The following is a 23,045-nucleotide window of genomic DNA, read 5'->3' on the forward strand; positions in this document are numbered from 1 at the left end:
GTCTTGGTGTGGGCCTGTTTGGGTTCATCTTGTTTGGGACTCTCTGCACTTTCTGGGCTTGTATGTCTATTTCCTTCACCAAATTAGGAAAGTTTTCAGTTATTTCTTCAAATGGGTTCTAAATCCCTTGCTTTCTCTCTTCTTGTGGTACCTCTATGATGCGAATGTTGTTACACTTGATGTTGTCCCAGAGGTGTCTTAAACTGTCCTCATTTTCTTTTATTCTTATTTTTCTTTTGCTGTTCTGATTGGGTGTTTTCTGCAGCCATTTCTTCCAAATTGCTGATTTGATCCTCTGCTTCATCTATTCTGCTAGTGATTTCTTCTAGTGCATTCTTCTTTACAGTTATTGTGTTCTTCACTTGTGACTGGTTCCTTTTTATGGTTTATATGTCCTTTTTAGGCTTGCTATCTCTTTGTTGAAATTCTCACTAAATTTCTTGAGCATTCTTATTACCAGTGTTTTGAACTCTATCCGGTAGGTTGCTTGCAGCCATTTCATTTTGTTCTTTTTCTGGAGTTTTCTCCTGTTCTTACATTTGGGACATATTTCTTTGATTCCTCATTTTCACTGCCTTTCTGTTTTTCTTTCTATGTATTAGGTAGTGCTGCTATGTCTCCCAGTCTTGGCTGGGTGACCTTATGTAATAGGGGTCCTTGGGGCCTCGTGGCACAGTCTCCCCGGTCACCTGCTCCAGGTGCTCCAGCAGTGTCCCTGTGTGGGTTGCGTGTGCCCTCCTGTTATAATTGAGCCTTGATTGCTGTTGGCATATCTTGGTGGGTATTGACCCTCAGGCTGACTGGCTGGGAGGTTTGGCCACATCCACAGCTTATGGGCTGCTGTGTGGTGGAACCTACCATATGGAGAGGGATTTGCCCCAGCAGGTTTTGGTGCCTGTTGAGACCGCCCTTTGGGTGTGCCACTTGTGGGGCTAATTGGGTGGTACTCTGCTGTGGTCTGAAGCCAACTTCCAAGTATGTTGGTTCTGAAGCCTCTTGGGAGGGGCTCTGGTGCAGGCCCAGGGAAGCCACTGTCTGTGACTGGCTGGGAACTACCTGGTAGGAGCTACAAAGTGATCCATGATTGGTCACTACCTGTGTTGTACCGGGAGGTGCGTTGGAGAGGCCATGCTGCAAACTGAGGATGGCTGCCACCAGTGCAGGGTCTGCAGTAGCTCTACAAAAAGCCAGGAAATTCAGAGGCCTGCTGCCACCTGCCAACTCCCATAAGCTTTAGCTGCTGATAAAGCCTCCTGCAGTATACAAGTCAGGTGAGGCCAGGTCTCAATGAATCAACAGGGTGGAGCAGCAGAGCTCACTAGGCCAATCAGATTCAGATTAGGCCTGTGGAGGTGGACTCAGCACAGGAAAAATGGTGCCCTTCTGCTGGCTGCATTGGAGAAGGGCCCCACACAGGGAAAATGGGGACTGTTCCTCAGTCCTTGCCCCGAAGTTATACAACTTAGTCTCTACCCATGTCTCCAACGCCCCCATGGTTACCATCCCTCCACCAGAGCCCAGGGTGAGTGTCTGTGTGGGCTGTTAAAAGGACAGCTGGGTTTTCCACAGCCTTCCGTCCTATCCTGACAGTTGGAATCCCCACTGTTTTTCATAGCCAGAAGTTGTGGGGGCTCCTCTTGTTGGCACCAGTTTTCCGGCTAGGGAGCCTGGTGTGTGGGGCTGGGGTTCCTTACTCCTTCATGGGGAACCTCTTTGGCCAAGATATCTCTCTCAATTTTCAGCTACCACACATGGGTGTGGGACCAGCCCCTTTTGAGACTTCACCCCTCCGACCAATGTTGATGTGGCTTCTTCTTTATACCCTTGGTTATAAAACTTCTGTTCAGCTAGACTTTAGATGGTTGTCCAGGCTATTTTTTCTATAATTCAGTTGTAATTTTGATGTGTTCATGGGATGAGGCAAGCACAACATTTATCTACTCCACCATCTTGGATCTTCTTTGGTACTTTATATAATTAACCAAGACAGGTGTTTGGTATATTTGGAGCCACTGTTGGTTTGAAAAACGACAGGGTTTTTCAAAATTGGCCATGCATTAGGATCACCAGTAAAACACAGAGTGTACCAGGTCCTATTCGCAATTTCTTATTTTCCAGGTCTTGTGTACTTGCATTACTAAAAAGTTCCTATGTGATGCTTTGTGGATCACACTGTACAAATCACTGATAAAACTATACATATGCCTTAGCCTAAACATGAGTTTATATCTGTAGGAAACTCACAGTACAAGGTGTAAAGGAACTCGTACTCTGAGTGATATGATACCCATCGCATAGGGCATTGATGCTAACATGCAGACTTGGATCCATGTCAGTCCTAAAACATTTTTTTATGTTTTTATGAAATTGTTGCTTATATGCATATTTAGACAACCACGCTAAGGAGAGGAAAGGAGGAAAGCTATGGAGAAGAACATTTTAAATCCTTTTAATAATAGCACTTAAAATACAGTTACATAACATTAGGCCTTATATTTTCTTTCATATAGATTTTGTTAGGGAGGAATGGTAGTATTATGATAATGATATTCTAAAATATAAAATGTATAATTCACTATTAAGGTTAATATCATAGCTTGACTCAATATGTCAGTTTTTCTGTATGTTTGTCTATAATTTATTTATGTCCCAAGCAATTGAATGGTTGACATAAAAAAATGAGACTGTCACTTTAACAAATGGTACTATAAAAATACTCAGACAAATAATTTTAACAGAGATTATTTTAATTGCAAAAGGAATATCTTTCTAAAACATGCTACCAATGTTTCCTATAAATATTGGGCTTACCTGTTGCATTAAAAATAAAAATATGATAATTTTATTAACCAATGTCACCCAAATAAATTTAGTATAAATAAATTATAAAAATAAGAAAGAAGATAAAGAAGCCTTCTAGTGGCAAATAATTATTTACAAACATGTTGAATGATACATTACAATTGTGTTCATTTAATACAGAAAAAAGCATCTATTGCGAGCAATTAAAAAATTTGTCATTAACTCAGTGTCTAAGAGAATGTTGTTGTAATAATTGTCACCAAAGAAGTTGAAGAAACAGTAATTCGTTAGTTAAAAATGTTTTATCAAAAGCTACAATGGGAATTTCATGTTTGAGTAAGATTTCTTTGTTCCATTATTAGAGTGTTCTTTATTTTAGCAGGAACCTCATCCCGTGAGACCTATACACATTCTGCCTTCAGAGCTCAGCTGTTCAATTCTTCTGTTGTTTCTCTTACTCAGACTGTTGACATCATCAATACATGACTTTTGATTGGATCCCCAGAGTAGAAATTAAGTTTGGTAAACAGTGGATACATAAGGCGTGCATAGATTATTCTGGGCATTTCCTTTTGTTTAGTGGAGTGAAAATTTTAGTGTTGTTAAGAAGGTAAAATAAGGAAAAGCATTTAGAAGTCTATTCTGCATCAGGAGTTTTTGCTCTGTTATTTTAGAAATGTGCATAGAAGTTACAGAAAGTATTGTTACAGTTTTGCACTAAAGAGGTTCTATGTTAAGAAGGCTTTGAGAGCAAGTACTGTGTCCACTGTGCTATTCTGGTTTGGATATTAATCAGAACACAGTTGAACATTATTTGAATTCACAGGACTTGCCATGCTGGAAGCACAACCTTATATGTAGTGACCATGGGCAGTCCTATTATGGGAAACCAACTTGAGAGAAGAGGCGGGTCACTTGCTTCTGCGCAGGTCCTGGAATTTGAAATATCCAGGGGCCTCTACAGAATCCTGGCATCAGTTACTGTGTTGACTCACTCAGTGTTAGGATCACTCACTTTCCCCTTTCAGGACTCAGATCTTGGAGGCAATTAGCTTCAGAGAAAAACGGACTAGGAAAAACCAAAGTGTTATTTTTTAAAGGCTGCTGGAGTTGTTTGGTTTCTCATCATTCCTAAACCTACTGGAGCAATAAAGTTGGGAGAAATTTTACCAAGATTTTTATCGCTGCCTTGATACACATTTTATTTTCCAAATGCTTTGGTGGGAAGAAGTAGAGGACTGTTGTAAGTACAAAGTAAAAATATTTTTTACAGTGGCATAACTTTTAGTTTGTGACAAGCTCACTGATTAGACAGATTGATTTTAAATTATTATAATATTTTGTGAATAACCATAAATGTTACATATTCTGCGTACGTATATTTGTGCAGGTGTACATGTTTCTCATTGTGAAAACTTTTCAGTAGAAATGAGGTAGAGTTTAAACTTTTGTTCTTACAAATATAATCAAACACATCTTTCTTATTTAAGAAACCACTAAAGTAATAGAACATGCATCACTGGCCTGGAGTATTTGCAACAAACCATTTTAACTGCTGTGAAATCGTTTGTGAATCTGAGTTATTATCTTGATTATTTGATACTTCTGTATTTAGTAACGGTTATATGTTGGGGTAGTGACCTGGCAAATATTCTCAATGAACTAGTTGCTGTGTGGGCATGATTTGTGGAGATCTCAAGATTAGAAAAATTGTATCTGGCGTATCATGGGGAGAAATTTAAAAAATAAAATGAATGGTGATGGATAAATGGAGGTTGAGAAAAGTATTGATAAATATTTAATTTAAAAGTTCCTTTCTCATATTACATTTAGTGTTTTGAATGTTCTTTTCTGTAATAATGATATAATCTATGCCATCAAATGATCAGACACTTTTCTTGAGAAAACACCATAAAAACATGAGAGACTTCTAATTATATTTCACAGTAAAGTCACTGTGTTGTTTCATGTCTGTGATGACCTAGCTTTTCAGTAAAGCTTTTTAATTTGAATTTTATGTAAAGCACAACTATTTTGTTTATTTTAAGAAAGTTATGATGACTAATGAAAAATTTCAAAATTGACTGTGACACAACAATAAAAATAATATATGAGGAGCACAGTGTGTCCCAAAGAGGTGGATGAAGTAGACAATCTTTTTTTCCTGCCTTTGACTTCTGGGTTATAGTCATTCTGAAATAGCTATGAGGGCAATGCTTATAAGTAAGAATGAAAAACGTAAATCTCTCCAAATAAGTAAGTCTTCAAAACTTCTAGAAAAAGAGTCATAACAGAAGTTTTGCCTCTGAGAAAAATTTGTGGAAAAAAGTTTACATTGTACAATTGCTGGCTCACATTAGGTCTTTCCAGAGTTTATATGTAGTGAAACATTTCTATATAATACCCTTATTTTATAAATTTCTTGGAGAGCATCAAAATTGATTTCTAATTGAAAAACTATTCCATTTACTAATATTACAAAAATCCAGTAGCCTATATTCTTTGCAACACACATACATAATTGACTGATCAAGCAATCAGTATATTTACAAAATTAAAACCATAAACCAGTGTATAGAAAAACTGAGAAAGAATAGCAAAGATTCAATTCTGGAATGAAGCAAGGCAAACTTACTGTCTGTTTTGTCATAGATATTCAAATAACTTTTTAAACTCTTAACTAGAATTTGAAGATAGCTAACCTTTTTAGGACAAGCCCTGTACAACTTTATGATAGTACATTTTAAAACTATCAGGTAATGTTTATGCTACATGACAATGGGTTTGTGAAAAGAAAATGAAGATATTCACAAGGTTATATTATACATTAACTTTTACTAATTGACAACATGCTACTATTTGAGTGTATTGACATTTGTGTCTAGTTTTTAAAATTGCCTTAGTTTGAAAACATTGAGAGTACATTTGGTTGGTTTTTAACCAAAATAGTTACCAATTAATAGAGAGGATCATTGTATTAGACAAGAATTGTTCACGGTTAGAAATACTCAAGTATTGCCTTGCAAAGAATTATTCAAATAATTTATTGCAAATATACATTTCATTCAAATTTTTTAAATAATGCAAATTATCTTTAGGTCTAATAAAATCGTCTTTTAGAATTTCATCTGCAGAGTCTTTTAAGGACATCTTAACTATGAAAAAGAGCTTGCTGAAATAGAGAGTATAGCTTTTATTTTAATAAGAAGTTTTCTGTGTCTCTTACATGGCATAATATTATGGAATATACAGTGGAGAACATCATGTAGAGTTACTCTAAAACTTACAAAATAGACTACAAAGTGTTTTGTGTAAGTGTATGTTATTTAAGAAAAAAGTTGTTGGTTGACACTACTCCAGCTAGGCAGAACTGAAATATTTGTTCTTAATTTGGACAGAGATATTAGTATAGCTTCCTCTTGAGTCCTGAAGTATTCATTTGAAATCCTTGTAGTCCAAGTCATTTGCTACATATGAAACAAATTGTCAAGTTTCTTAACCACTTGTGTGGTTTAATAAAAGAGATTAAAATCTTCGTTGTCTTAGAAATACAAGGTGGGTTTTTTTTTTAAATTCTGTTTTATTATCTTTCATCATGGCTTTATCACAAGGATAAAGCAGTGATTTCCCAAACCTTCCTTCCCCTTCCACTTTCTCCTGTACTAGTTCCCTAACTTATTAAAAATGATTTATTATATTTTTCATTAAACTATTCTTCTATTGCAAATGCAAGAAACATGGTGTTTTGGTGTGAGTATAAATGTTTAAAGAAACATACGTACACCTGTAATCACAGAGTTAATCACTTAAGAGAAACATTGAAAATTAATTGGAAATTAACTTTTCTTTAAATGTCATGTTTTGTTCATTGACTTATTTTCTATTTTAAACGCACGTCATTTATAAGAAATTTACAAATAAGACTAATGTACGTCCTCTGTCCAATGAAACATAAGTGTAGAGCCTCAAGGCTTAAGTGTTCAAAGTTTCATGGGAAGTCACCTCTGTATGAAGAAATGTGTTGTGGATGAATCTTTTCCCAGTTACAGTTTAAAATAAAATTAATGCTAGTTATCATTTTTTAAAGCATAGATTATTTCTCAAAGACCAGCTTTTATTTAATGCAGATTAGAGAGTTTAAAAAATGTATAATGGTAGGAATGTGACATTTCTGCCTTTTATTCTGAAAAGATACATTGATTAAACTGATGTCAAACTCAGTTAATGAAGGCTGTGTAGGTATTTCAGACATACAGGGTATGTGATTTGAAGGCAAGCCAAATCACAATGAGAAGGAATAATGATGACCTTGGTTTATTTTTATACAGTACATTCAGGTTTGCGTTGGATTCAGAGGGAGGCAACGGTTTTCTTTCTGACAAAGTCCTGCTGTAGTCCTAGGAGATTTGTGTTCTGTTATCAGGGCAGTTGGTTCATATCAGAACATTTTGGGGAGGAAGGTCATCGACTGCAGTATGAGAAAGGAGAAGACTTTTTTGATTAAATGCTACCAACTTCCAAAGCAGAATTTCACGAAAATATTTATCTTTGGGGAGTATTCTCCATGTAGGAGATTGATCTTCAAAATGCAAACAGACAAGCAAATAAACATCTTGTGGTCTTTACCTTTCTCCTCATTGAAGAGCATCTATTAATTAATCTTCCTTGGAGTTTCACTCTGTACAACATTGACAGAGTGGTATTCAAAACACGTATTTGGAGTTCAGAAGTTTAATTTTAATACAGATGTGAATGTTAAATTGGCAATGTTAGAGTGTAGTTTTTTGTTTTGCCAGTTTGGGAGGGGGTTGTCTGCTTACAGCACATGTAGAATTGTCCTTAAAATTATTCTCTTTGTAAAATTTCAAGCTCCCTCAAGTTAATATTAAAAGTGAACACATCCTTCGGAGATTCTTCTGTCTCCTTTTGAAGGGGAGAGGAAACCTGCTCTTTGTAAATCACTCATATGCAAACTATAGTTTGAAGATTAACAGCTAAAAACTTTGGTTTACTTTTTTCTGAAATTTGTAGTACAAAAAGCTTGTTTTTCCCATATATTACAGCATATTTGCCCTTTTTAAGCCAGATGCCTCCTCCAGAGATTCTGAAACACTTTAACTCCCAGGGCTTTTTTCTTTCCCTATTTAAGATTACTGCCCTGAATATGGCGGGGGAAGAGGGGAGGCTTGGTGGGTGTTTTCAAGGGTATCTTAAATTTCTCAGCCACAGTTCTGATAGGCAGCAGGCAGAGACGACAAGGAGAGGAAATGGATGGCCCTGCTGACTCATGCTTACAAGCGTCCTTATGACCACACAACCTCCACCTCTTGCCCATTAGCAAAACCCAAGGGCAGCACTCCCTCTCCCATAACTCCAGTCTTCCACTTTGGCTGCCATTTTAACAAAGAATTTCTGTTCAACTCTGTCTCAATCTTCATATTATTCTCACATCATTCATTCAGAATACCTGGGAATTTCACTAAGTGAAAGAACACACAGGACAATCTTCCGGGGTCCTACAATCCCTGGAAGGATTTTGCATAATAGATGTAATGATATTAAGCCTTGAGAAAACAAGTGTTCCTAGCAATCTGGATTGAGTTGGGAGATCAGTTTCTTTTCAGTCTCCTTTATTACCTTTGCCTTCTGCCTCAGTGCCTCACTTTCCCTTTGTCATCGCACACCTCATTCTTCACTAATGAAAGGTGGAGAGAATTCTCAATTACACTTTAACTGGAATGGAACTGTCATTTGTTTGTTATGCTGGTAAAATGCTGCTGTTGTGTTTTTGTTGTTCGTGGGTCTTCCAGAACTGTTAATTCAGCATTTGATTCCACATGTTTTTAAGGAAATCATTTTTCATAAATTCAAATTGTTGTAAAATTGATATTTTTATACATCAGTTTTGGAAGCTGAAATGTATCTAGGCTAGTTAAGACTATGTAGTCTCACGTTACTGTTCAAGTAAAAGAATCCAAGGGAAGTTTTGCCTCTACTTATGTGTATTGTAGTTTTATTATTTATTTATTTTAGTAGAAAGTCTGGTTTTCATGAATAGGACGAATATTAAAATGCATTATGAAAGCCAATGCTTTTCCATGTATTAATAATGAAGTCATAATGTAGATAGCTGAATGAGTTAACACAATTTTAAATAAACTTTTAAAATCGGATATTTGAATTGTCATATTTTTAGTTTATATTTAATAAATCTTCAGCCCATTCATGGGTATTGCAACAAGGAGGAATTTAAATATGCCAAAATAATATATAGTCTTTGCCAGTGTATCTTCAACTTTTAGATACACTTTTCCTCCACCATTATGGAATAATTGATGTCTCAAAAAGACCAGTATTAATTGAGTACAATGTGCATTACAATGTGTCATATTATGCCCAATTATGGGCAAATAAAGCGGGTACTCTTTCAATGTTTTTTACCTTCTCCTTGGATTTTGTTTTGTTTTGTTTTAAATTACTCTCCCTCTTCTACTCTGTTTTTGGCTAAGACTGTCACAGAATCAGGACTATAAAAGGGCATAAACATAAGTGGCTTTTTGCTCATTCTTGGCACCCATCTTTATTTGCACACAACTTGTCTGCTCCTTTATCAGATTACAGCAGCCATTCTACCTTAACCTGAGCTAAGTGCTGACTTAAAGGGCATGGGAGTCAGCACGTTGTTACAAGTGCAGATTCTAGCTTTGGGAACGTTGTGAGGTCAAACTAAAGAAAGAAGAAAGGAAAATAACAGAACCAGAACTTCCCAAGTATTTCCATCAAATGCAAATTGAGTAATTCCTTTTTACATTGATACTCAAGAGGGCAATATTAGAAATAAACTAGAGACTAGGTAGACAAAATGGTACCAAAATAGTTGAAGGACTGATGATATTATCTATGAAACTGGTGAATCCCAATAGCTCCCATATATTGGAAAATAACTAGGAAGGAACAGGGAAAAATAGATTCTAAAGAGTGTAACTAGACACGAGCAATGTTGGCATATAGATGGTTAACTGAAAGAACTTACTGGAAGCTCAGACAGCTGAGGAATCCTGATTTAGTAGAGCCTGAAGGGCAGGTCAGGAGCCATGTGAACAGCTGCTGAAGAGCCAGAAGATTCCTTTGGATTAGGTGTACACACACCATCTCTAATGGGCTATGTCAGAAAGCACCAAGTATTATCACAGAGTTTACTTCATTCAAGCCTCCGGACTTTGCAGTGATTTACTCTAAATGCCTGGAAATAGATTTGCTCTCAAGATAAATCCAGAAATAAAAATATCAACAGAAGTGACTCTGTAAAGTTTGTATTGTGTGAGCTTGGGTAACCACTGTTTAAAGAAGGAACAGATTGTTCTTCATTCATTCATTTATTTATTTATGCAAGTGATACGTATTGAATGCCTATTTTGTGCCTGATACTTGCGCTATGCTGTGGAGATAATGTTTTAAACAAGTGACCTCACTGAGATCAGAATTTAGGAAATATATTATATATGTGTGTATATATATACATATATATACATATATATATATGTATATGTATATACATATATATAGTGCTAAAATATATATACACATTTTAAGAAAGGAAAACTGTTAAAATTGTAATACTCAATATATACTGATAACAAACGATGAATACAAGTCACGTTTGACTTCTGCAATTATACGAGGTGCTCAAAGTGGTTCCCATCAGTGTAGTTTTAATACAGTTTTTGCCTTTCTTAAAATGTGTATACATTTTTTGGGCACCCTCTGTGTGTGTGTGTGTGTGTGTGTGTGTGTGTGTGTGTGTGTGTGTATGCTATATATACTACATATATAGTATTTAAATTGCATTTGGGACAAGGGCCATAGAATGAAGCGCACATTGTTATATCAATGTGTAACAGTGAGACTGGACTAGTATTAGAAATTGGGGAGGAATTCTTAAGAATATGACATTCAAAGTAAGACAGAGAATGATGGGTTTGGGGAATAGTTGTTCAAGGGGAAAAATGTTATGTCCAGAGGGAACAATATGTGTGAAGGTGTGACTTGGTATGAAGAAAACACTAAAACAAAGGCAGTTTTCCGAGAGTCCAGTTGATGAGGGAAAGTTTGGATCAAACATGCAGCTGAAGCAGCGGGCTGGGGTCCAATCAGAAAGAGCCTGAGAAGTCATGGGAATGATGTTTTCTCTTTATGGTGTGATCAACGGACAGCCTTTTAAGGATTTCAGGTAGGAGGGTGACAGGTACATATTTGTGGTGGGGTTATTTTTTAAGATTATCACTGTTTTGTGAAGAAGAGATTAGGAGGTATTAAGAGTAGGGGAAGGGCTATCAATCTAGTTAGTTTCTCTAGGGGCAAAAAAGGGTGATGTTACTAGAATAATGACAGTAACGTTGAAAGAGGTGGATTTATTCACGATGTATATTTGAGAGAAAAGTAATAGCAATTGATGTTGCATTGGATGTGGTGTCCTTCATGGCATATAGAAGTGGATGGATAACGGTGCCATTTAAAAGAAGATTTAAAGGGAAGCTGGAATAATGGGAAGGATTGGAGGTATGGATGCTGAGTTGTTTTATGGAGAGTGTAGGTGCTGTGGATGTGGGGATCTGAAGCCTAGAAATGAAATCATTATTGGGGACTTAAAATGTGAGCCATCGAGTGTGGATGAGAACAGTTAGAAAAGTGTGAGGAGAAGGAGGTCAGGAATTAAATAAGGAAGACAAGAGAACTCAAAAAAAAGAAAAAAAAAACAAAAAACAACAACAACAACAAAAACACAAAACGTAGAAGCAGTGTCTAGATAGAATAATGAAAAATAATATTTCTGTAAAAATAGTGTTCCTTTCAATCCCCAATTGAATGACTTTATGAATGAGGATCTCACCTGCAGCACCAGGTGTCTTGGTTTCCACTGTCTCTGCCGTCTATTTACCCCTAATTTCCTCTCCCATATTGCTATGGCTGTGAGATATCACCAAAATGTTCCCTTAGTAGAAAAGCTTCAATAAATATTTAAATTGTATAATGTATTCAGCTTTTTCCTGTACTCTGTGCTTCCTAAAAATACCTTCTTCGGAAACCCCATTTCAACGGACTACTGTATAATGAAATGAGCCTTCAGTGTAAAACATTTATCATAGTCTGAATTTCAATTGCTCAGTCAGAGTTGTTAAGCAATATGAAAAATCATCCTTTAGAGGATACAAAATTGCATAGATATGATAAGGTAAGTTTGCACTTTATTTAATGCTATTTTAGTTAATATACACGTAGGTGCTTATTGGAGAAATGTCTAAAATTTCTTGAGAACCATTAGTAAAATTGATTTTTCTTAAATCTGAAAAAATGGTAAAAATGCTTTATAAACATTGACAATTCAGTTTAAATAAAACTAGACTTGTACTGAAGAGACAGAAGGCACTTGAGTAATTGAAATTTAGTCATGAATGAGTGTAATGTACTTATCTGTTAGCTTCTGGGGAAGTAAGACTAGATAGAGTATTAATGTGATATTGAGCCACTTTTTGCTGTTAGGTTTTTCCTTGCTTGTAAATAAACATTGTGATCACCTGCTATGTTCTCTCTGCCTTTTATGAGATTACAACTCTGTAAGTCAGAGAAAAATAACACACATGCTTATAAATGGACTACTCTAGTAGATCAAGAGAGTTTATAAAGCATGATACAAATCAACGACAAATAGTTACTTATGGATGATGTGATTATGGAAGTTTCGTTGAAAAATCCACCTTTGTAAATAGGCCTTAGAGTATGAGCATATGGAGATGTGAATTAGAGAGTAGGTAGAAGGAGCATGTCGCATAGACAAGGATTGATGAGGCATCGATCTGTCCTACATGAGCAGTTATTGACAGCACCTTGTGTATCATAGCACTATTCTAGATTCACCTAGTCTTCAACGTTACTATATAGCATTTAGCAAGCTTGTACCATCAAGCATATCTCTGAGAATATTACATGTATCTCAGTTAATTCCCATAGTAACTCTAGGCGGTATGGAGATATAATCAATTCATATGTAATGTGAGAATACCAAGGTACAGGGAATTTAAGTAATTTGCGTAAGGTAGCTCAACTGGTACATAGTGGAGTCAGGATTTGAACGGTGGCAGATTGGACCTAACGATCCAAGGTTCTTCACCAGTCAGCTGCCGAAACTCTCAGATTTTGATAAAGAAGAGGGTCTCTCAGAGCTCCAGAGAGGATAGAACAATACAGAAAATGGAAGGAATCATAGTATCTTCTAAGAAGAGCTAAATACAGCAGGTACTCAAATAATGTCGTTTTGTTCAACAGCTTTTTGTGATAATGTTGATGAGCTGTCATAGGAACTTAACTCTTATTTATATCAATTACCCTGTGGTGAAATTGGCTTCATTATATTAATACATGTTTCTCTTAAAGTCATAGAACTTATTGATAACATTAAGTGAGGACTTACTCTATGGTCCAGTGAGAATGTTTTTCATTCTTTTGGTTTGTTTACTCAAAGACTATAGATCCTTGTACATTATGATTTCTTAGAGAAAAACTGAGATGTCATGAATAATCCAGCATTCATCCTCTGGACCTCCTTAGGGAGCTGTTTGTCCATGATAATATCCATTCACTATTTTATTCCTGTCTCAATCTTCTCATTTTGTGAATTTGGTCAAAGGACAAAATATAGCCCTTGATCTGTTTGTAATCATCTACAACAAACTTCTTCAGAGTGGTCTCACTAGATGTTTTTTCTGAGTTTATTTCAGTTATGCACAGGCAACTGTGCTAGATGAACATAAAACTGAGACTAGGGCCCCCATGAATAAGGTTTAGTACTATGAACAAAAATAATTTGCATAGATTAATATGACATTTACGGGTAATGACACATACTAGTCTGAGTAGTATTTAACAAAACAGTTCATTTAAATTTCTAATTACTACTGCTTTTTGACATAGTTAAATTTTCCTTTATCTTTACTTCATGTTAGTTATGCACAGTGTGGTCGTATATAGTTGTATATGTGTATGTAATATACACTATACATAGACTGCGAATACTATGCTATGCCATAGATGACACTTCTGGAGTAAAGCATTGTGCACCCTGCACAGCAATGTCAACATTGGATTTTCCGTATCTATGATCAGAAATGATACTGAGTTTCTCTGGCTTTGTAAGCAATCATATCGTCATCTCATCAAGAGGTGTGTATGTACACTTACCTATCTACATATTTAAGATAAAACGTCAAGTGTACATTAGAGCAGAATGGTTCAAGGTGTGTAGATGAGGGTGGGAGGTAAGGGGAAGTCAGAAAAACACCGTCAAAGTGCCTTAAAATATGATAATTTATTTTCAAACAAAAAGCCTATTGATTATCATGTTTTTATCCATGGTACAGATTGTTTAGTATTGTCCAATAACTGACTAGCAAATAGAAAAATTTAACTGTTATTAATTTCAACTGCTATTTAAAATGCGTCTTCTACTTATTAGCTCTAAGGCCGCTGATCTTTGGATTAGCTATATAAATAAATTACATCAAGGATACATTTTTCAGAGACCCAATATGTTGGTTTCTGATCAAACAATAGAAATTTGGTTCAACCAAATGTAGCATTGTTTTATATTATTAAATACACAAACACACATTTTTATAGTTTACTGCTATAAATGGCAATAAGTTGTATTGCGATATAAAATATGAAGATCAGTTAGGATTTTTTTTCCATTTTAATCAGTCTTCATTCTCTTTATTCTATTTTACTGCTGTGTAAAGTTAGGTGAGATTGTGGGCGATATCGTTTTCCTAGGAATGAAAGTTTTTATGACTTAGTGTGGTGAATGAAATGAATTACCTCGATTCTTTTAACATTGCTAGTGTGAATAGATCTCTCTCTCTCTCTCTCTCTCTGTCTCTCTGTCTCTCTCTGTCTCTCTCTCACACACACAATCTACAATGTAAGTAGTTTGCATATAAAAGTGTTTGGTTTTAGTAATGTTTATCAAATCAGTTAGTATTATTAAAAACAAAACTAAAATCAATTCTTCCACTAGGAATATATAAAGAGTGCTACAACACAGTTGGAAAAACAAAGGGGAAAATTTATTGTATACAAATATCACTCCCCAATTATCATGGAGAGTTGTAGTTTAATATTTTATTTATTTCTTGAGGAGTTAGTCATTTTTAATTTTAATGTTTAATACCAGAGGTAGCTATGTTAGTGAGTTTTTTGTTAATTTTTTGAAGAAAATGGGATTATAAATGTGATTATCATACTATAATAAGTATGATAGAAATAAAAAAATAAAATAAAGTGTTATGTTTCTATTCTTTATATCTATCAATTGGACTAGATGCTGAATTTTTTTTCTTAAAATGTTATGATGTCATTTTTTTTTCTATTCAAACTTCACCTGAGTTCAGTTGAAGTAAAGAACATCATGCCATTAAAAGCACTCCTTTTCAATATTGACCGTTTTCTTCCCTTTAAAATTTGTTGTCTTCCCTTGAGATCCACGCGTCGTACTCTCCTGGTTTTATTTCCATTTCTTTTGGGTGTTTCTGTTTAGTCTACTTTGCAGGCTGATCCTCTGTACTCGACCTTTAAATATTAGGATTCCTCAGGGCTTAGTTTTAACATGATTATCTTCTGGCTCTGTAATCCTTCCCTTGATCATTGTACACATGCCCGTGGCTTCATTAACACAACTGATGTGCTGATAACAAACCAAGTTATACCTCTAACTCAGATTTCTCCAATGCATTCCAAACTGGAATTTCAACTGCCTGGTTGGCATCTCCATTTGTATGTGACAAAGTCACCTCCAGTCTAAGTGCCCCAAACTGAATTTGCCCCCCAGCCCCCTGAAACCTGATCATTTCTCATTGTTCCCTTTATCAGTGCTACTATCCATCCAGTTTCACAAGCTAGAACCCTGTTTCATCCTTGAAACTAATGTTTCTCGCCCACTTGTGTCTAAACCATTCCCAGTTTCTTTGGTTTTTATCTCCCAATATCTATTGATGTACTTCTCTTTGTCTCCTTTACCATTGCACTAGCCCTCTCTGCTTTCTCTCGCTAGGAATAGAGAAACAGTTCCTTTTCTGGTTTCTGTGTACACCCTCTTCCGGTTCTCTCTAATCTATTCTTTACAATTAATCCAGTCATCTTAATTTGCTATCAGCATCCATTTAATCACTTTAGTAGTTTCTCTTGGCTACTAAGAAAGCGAACCAAAATAAAATGAGATCTAAACACTGTCTTCCTGTCCTATCCTGTCTTCCTTCCTGACACATCTCCTGTAATCCTTCCCCTGCCTCACCACCCTTCTGGTTTTCTTTCTGTTCCTTAAATAGACCTTGCTTCTTTCTGCAATAGGGCTTTTACACATGCTTTTCTCTTTATCTAGAGCATTCCTTCCTTGTCTTTTTAACATAGGTAACACCAGTTTCCACTTATGAGCCACTCTTTCTGGGTAAATGTCAGAATTCCCTAAGGAGATGAAATTTCCCTACCATGTAACATCCCTCCATAATACATATCACTGTTATGATTCCATATGTATATAGGTGACTAATAGTGTGGATAGCTTGGAAAAATTCGTCATTTACTCTTTGCTCTTTGCCAGTCTATCTCTTGAAGAAGACATCCTTTTTTTCAATAACCTAAAAGAGCTTAAGATACGTATTTGGGTCTAAATATGAGTCGTGATTTTATTTTAAGATGTTTAGAGAAAAAGAGGCACTGACCATTCAGTGGTTTATCCTGGAGGTTAGGGGGACTAAAAGGCAAATTGCAAATAATCCCTCTGACAAAGGACAAAAGACTTTTGCAATGAAAAATAAATTACACTATATGTAAATAATATTGTTAATAACAGCTTTGCCGTTTTATTAAGAAAGGACAATAACTTTCAGCCAAACACAGAAAGAAAAAAACCATTGCATGATCTCACTTACATGTGGAATCTAAAAAAGTTGAATACGTAGACGCAGAGAGTAGAATGGTGGTTATCAGGGGTGGAGAGGTAAGGGACGTGGGCAGGTGTTGGTCAAATAATGCAAAGTTGCAGTTATGGAGGAGGAATAAGTTCTAGAGATCTAACGTACAGCATGAGGACTATAGTTAATAATACTGTATTGAATCATACTGGAAATGTGCCAAGAGAGTCAATTGTCGGTGCTCTGATCACACACAAAAATGAGGAAATGGTACGTAAATTAGTTTGACTGTGGTAATCACTATGTATATGTATATCAAATCATCACGTATACCTTAAACATATACAATTTTTATTAAAATATTTTTAAAAACAGTGAGAACGCTAAAGCTGACAACGATGCAGAGAAGCGGGGTGTCTCACACAATGCTGGTAGGAATGTAAAATGGAACAGCCTTTCTAGAAAACACTTTGCAATGTCTTTTAAAACTAAACATGTAATCACCATATGACCCAGCAATTAATTGCACACTTGGGCATTTATTCCAGAACTTATGCTCACACCAAAACCTGCACATGAACGTTCACACCAGCTTTCTTTGTAATAGCCATAAATTCAATACAACCCAAATGTCCACTGATGGGTGAATGTAAAAGAAAACTGTGGTGCATCTATATCGTGAGATACTTACTCAGAAAGAAAAAGAAATGAACTCTCGATCCTCGATACAACTATGATAGGTCTCAAGGACACCATGTTGAGTCAAAAAAAGTATCAAAAGGTTACATCCTGTGTTATTCCTTTTACATAGCATTTTTGGAATACAAGTATAGAAATCCAGAACATATCACAGATTACGAATGGAGGAGGTGTTCTATATAAGAATGCTGCAAGGGAGTCAGTGGTAATAGACTTGTTCTGTGTCTCGGTTGTAGTGTTTGTTACACGAAACTACACTTGGTAAAATTGCATAGAAACCCACACACAGAGGGACACAAATGAGTGCCTGTATAACTAATAAAATCTGATAGACTGTGTAAACTATACTGATAATGTCTGAGTTTTGACATTATACTGTAGTTATGCAAGGTGTCTTATGCAAGTTATTCAAGGTATTTCTTTGCAACTTCCTGTGAATCTATACTGATTGCGAAATAAGAATTTGTTAAATATAGCATTAAACCTTTAACAAGCCCTCGGTGTCCTGAAGGCCACTCTAGCATAACCAGGCCTAATCAACAGATAAGTCTTATAAATTAGTAAATCTACCATTCAACACACAAAGAATGGTTTGATTCTAAGCCTCTCGAATGCAATCCGTTTCTATTATATAGGAGCATGCATCACTTATCGAACAAAATGTCATGGTGATTTAAGCCTTGTTCTAAATGTCCTCCTACCTTGTGAGGTATTGTGCTTCATGTTGTTTATGACCAAAAAGCCTGTGTTTTAGAAATGATGCTGGTCCATGGAATGGTAACTGACAAGGCCTGAGACAACTTGTGCTTTCAACCTGACTCTACCTAACAAGCCAAATAATCATGAGCAAGCTAATATTTAACTATTATTTATTTATTGAGTGCCTGGCACTGAGCTGAGCATATCCAATACTGATTGTCCTCAAGAGTGAGTTACGACTAATAATGTTGCTTCACAAGGTTACTTATTGTTGGCATTAAAAAGGGTATTACAAAATTGTACACTTGAAACCTATATCATTTTTTTAACCAATGTCACCCCAATAAATTTAATTTAAAAAGGGGAGTATATATGAAATTGCATGGTGCATAGCAACATGTTGGGAGTAATTTTTGTACTTGGTATTATTAACATGAATAACATTAATGAACAGCTAATTTATATATAACTTGCAAAGAGATAAGTTGTATAAACATACATAGATCAAGAGATGATTTCTGATGTTGAGTGTGTGTGTGTGTGTGTGTGTGTGTGATCTCCTTGTTTTAATCTAGTCTGAAATCAATCCATCCTTCTAATTACTGCCCCAGTCATATTTCTAAAACAGAAATCAGATCTTGTACCTCTAGCTTAACAACTTTTAGAAAGTCTTCTAGCTACAGGGTAAAATTGAAGGCCCCAGCACATAAGCATAAGACCCTTTACAGTACGGCACCTGCTCACAGCTCCTTATCTGCTACCCCCACCATGCATACTTCTCTCTAGCCATAAAATTGTGGTTCCATAAATAAGTCATGTAATTCATACCTGTGACTTGTTCCCACTTCCTGGAATGTTCTCACAAAAGCCACTATCACCACATATCTTCCACTAACAACTTCTATTTGTTATTTGAGCGTTTACTTATAGAAACTCATTAAAAAGCATTTGTGACTAACCTAGGTCACAATAGGGCGCCCCTGTTCTGTGTTCTTACTGAAAACTCAGTGTACATAATTCTATACAAGTAATTATTGCTGTTGCCAATGTCAGGTTACTTCTGACTCACTCCCTTGCTATTTGAGAGGTGGTTCTGTGCCTGCTATCTATGGATTTCTTGTGCCTAATTGTTTGTAGGCACACAAATGAATGATTAAATACCACAGCATTTGTCTGACTATTATCTAGTCATCAAATTATTATTTATTTGAAACTCAAGCATCCAGACTGAAAAGGGTTTATGTCTAACAGTGAATACTGGCAGGTATTGTTATATTCACACACACACACACACACACACACACACACACACACGAGGTAACTAATGAAATAGAATAGGTTAATCCTTAGTACATAATTTTCTCCTGAGTGCTCAGTGAATTGTAAAAGTTATCAACCTCAGACTAAAATGTTTGTTGCTTAATCTAGATGGTTCATGTAATCAGTAGTATTTTTGGTTTATCTCTACAATTTATTTCCTCCATTTTTTCCCTTGGTCTCAAAAGGAACGTCACTGTTAAAAAAGAAACTTGACAAGTGGGAATTTCTCTCAGGGGTACAAAACTGAGATATCTTTGGAGGTGTCAAACTGATACCAAGTGGCAGAGATGTAGGGAAGGAAGAAATTGGGAGAATAACTTCTGTTCATATAGAAGGAGCATGTTGAGTGTGCTGTTCTTTGAAATGGGAGCAGGAGCTTTAAATCTCCTGCTGATGTCTGAGAACAGATTGCTAAGAAAGTGAGGGGTTGGCTTGGACTACCTCAAAGACAAGTGTTTGCTTCTGCTTGAGCTATTGTTGGAGTTTCCCTGAAGGGGACTTAGAACAGAATGTCCATTCCAGGGAGTATTCAGTTTCAGATAGCTGCCTTCCTGAGCTCATTTTCCACCCTGAGGACTGGCCACAATGATTGGAAATCTTTTATCTATTTTAATCTGGAATGGAGCTCATTTACAAAAGGAAACTTAGTTGCTGGGTAACTATGTGCACAAGGGTAAAGCCCCATTACACATATGCCCAAAACTCAAGGTGAGAAATGTCTATTGAATGACTCAAACATGGGGAATTGAAGGGTCTCTTCAAACAAAAGTAGCATCTACTGAGTCAATCTAAGTAACTTTTCATATTTATTAGGTGGATTTTTTTTTGCACTAAAAATAATGTTTATAAGTATTTTATTGACAAGTGGATATGAACTGTATTTTCTGTATTATGTTAACATATATTCATGCATTACAGAAATCTATACATCTGATGCACCCAGGCATTTATGAGAAAAACTAGCGTGAGTAATAATATTGATTTACTGAAGTAGTGGGCCCTCTGACCCGATTTTAAAGTGGAATTGAGTTTCTGCAAACTGACATAGTATCTTTTTCTTTCCTATTTTATCTTCAAGTACAGTTTTTGTATTAAAAAGGTTTTTATAGGACATTATGACTGTCTATTTTGACTTGGAAATTTTTAACCAAGGAAAAGACATGATATAGACTGATTGTTTTATTCATAGCTATTTATGATGATAAGTCCATGATTAATGTTTTCTTCATGAAGGCATACATTATTGTATTAAGTCTTCAACTGAAATAGATTATATAGCCATTTTTTGGATCTTCATATGCCAAAAGCAAAGACCTATCCAACCAGGAAACAATCCATGCCTTGAGTAATGTGTTGGACCTGTATTAAGCATATAGGCCTTCTTCTGCCTAGGGATCACATTGCAAAAATCTGTGCAATTTTGAAAATTGAAAATACAGATTGCATATGAGAAACAGAGAATTGAGTTCTACTCCATGATATCTAGAAATCATGTTCTACTACTGATCAATAATTTGACTATCTCCATTATTTTTATCGTGAATGATGATGATAATATTTCTTATATATAATTTAATTCTTATATATACCGTGGTGAAGATACTATATTACCATTCCCACTTAACAGATGAGGTAACTGAGTCTATATTATTTGTATTATAATTTGATACATTACTACTAGTTACCTCTTTCTGGACGTTGCAAAACATGTCCGACATGTGCATATAGTCTCACAGATCTTAGAATATTACCGTATGCTTGTAAGAAGTTCAATACATGAGTATTGAAGTAATAAATTCATATCTAAAACTGATGTAAACACTGCTCAGTTACCTGAAAATTTCTTCTGTTTTAAACCATTTGATAATGACATCTAGTATTTTAGAAATAATATAGTGTAGAAAGTAGCTAAGATAATTTCAAAAGATAGAATTATGCACATGTATACCCAGAGTTCTAAAAAAGACATAGGCTCTTGATTCAGCCTGAAGCTCAGGTAGACAATGCGTTTGAGTTTTGCATATGTGTTTTAACTGTTCACATTAATATGTATATCCAGACAAATTCCCTGTTGGAATCTTGAGTACTTACAATAAACGAAAACATACCCGTTATGATAGAAGTATTGAAAACATACTAATTGATTAATATGCCAAGTATGTTTCAAGTTGCAGGAAACAATTAAAATTTTACACATACACTCAGTATAGTGTCTCTTTTATCAAATGATGTAATCGATGGCTATAAATATTCAAGTACTTATGTATTTGATATATGCTTAAATCAGCTTCAGAGTTTTCCCAAATGTACATTCCCATGGGTGTAAAAGATAGTGAGGAGTTTGTATACAGAGGGAGAAAGAACACTGGACTTTCAGTTCTATAGTACGAATTCATTTGGACCCATTTTTGGAGAGGTTTTTTTTCTTTTTCTTTAAGATAAAACCCAGCTTTCATGGTGCGTGTCTGTGTGTTTAAGTGTATGCATGTGTGTTTGTATGTTATAAAGGAAAAAACACAGGGGTCCAATACGTGAGTTGTAAGATAACTGTATTGTCCACCTATTTTAGGTGGGGATGTGAATTACTTTCTGTTAGTGGATATGATTTTAACATTTCCTTGAATTTATTTCCTCTAAAAGGAAGAAGAATCTGTTGCTTAGAAATAATTTTAAAGTAAGCACAGGTTATTACAATATAAACCAGAATTTAATTGTAAGGTTTTCTAAGCATTAAGACATTTCCTCTCTGGTCTAAATTTGAAAAATGATGAAATTTTAGATCTCAGTAAGTTTAGTATATATATAAAAATGCTCATTTAACTGTAAAACCTGTATATCTAATTTCCAGAGCCAAGAAATTCAGTGATTTAAAATTAAATTGCCACCTATTACTAGGCATTAGTCAGAAATATTGTAGCATCTGCTACTTCCTCTGTTCTGAGCTAGTTGTGTATTTCTGGGTATTAGTAGTCACTTAATGAGGACAAATATACATGCAGCTCAAGAACAGGGCATGCATTTCATTGACTGCGTGATTTTTGACATCTAACTCTGGGAGAGTCTCATTTCCTGTTAACTGGAATGGATATGAATGCTTTCACATTCTCAGTTAATAAATTTGTCCATAGAATAAATTCAAACATGTCTGTTACGCTTTGAGGACTAAGAATATTCCTTTAAAGAAGAGGAAAGACCAAAGAAGGTGAAATGCCATCTTTTGTGTTAGTTCCAAAATGGGTATTTTGTAGAAGAAACAAAGCCTCCTTTAGAGGTAGGCAAAGTGGGTAGTTTGGCATTCCTTCCTCTTAATTCCGAGAGTAATGTGCCTGTTTTTCTTCTATTGCACTTAATTCTTGCCTTGAAGTCACTTGTTTACAGGACTGTCTCTCCGAATAGGCTGTGAGTGTATTTACACAATGACCACGGTTATTTATGTATCGTGTGTGCTAAGCAAAGTCCCTAGTGATTAATGCTTAATAAATGGTGACTGACTCAATGGATGCTAGCATGGTTGACCTCTGATGACATCCTTGTTTGGTTTTGGTTTCCTATGAGTGGTGGAAA

At 35.5% G+C, this 23,045-nt stretch overlaps 1 protein-coding gene across 6 annotated transcripts in view; it reads left to right on the top strand.

Moving 5' to 3' along the window:
• Positions 1-23,045, top strand: part of DMD (dystrophin) — a 2,143,628-nt gene that overhangs the window by 115,990 nt on the left and 2,004,593 nt on the right. For 5 of the 6 annotated variants that reach the window (XM_033109734.1, XM_033109713.1, XM_033109726.1 and 2 more), the window contains exon 1: positions 3,813-4,045. The exons of the other annotated variant lie outside the window; for it this stretch is intronic. In XM_033109734.1, the coding sequence (XP_032965625.1) occupies positions 4,015-4,045 (31 nt within the window). In that variant the 5' untranslated portion in view covers positions 3,813-4,014. Of the gene's footprint in view, positions 1-3,812; positions 4,046-23,045 lie in introns of those variants that run through there. 6 annotated transcript variants of the gene reach the window in all.

Source organism: Rhinolophus ferrumequinum, chromosome X (assembly GCF_004115265.2).
Source record: "Rhinolophus ferrumequinum isolate MPI-CBG mRhiFer1 chromosome X, mRhiFer1_v1.p, whole genome shotgun sequence".
Taxonomy (NCBI): Eukaryota; Metazoa; Chordata; class Mammalia; order Chiroptera; family Rhinolophidae; genus Rhinolophus; species Rhinolophus ferrumequinum.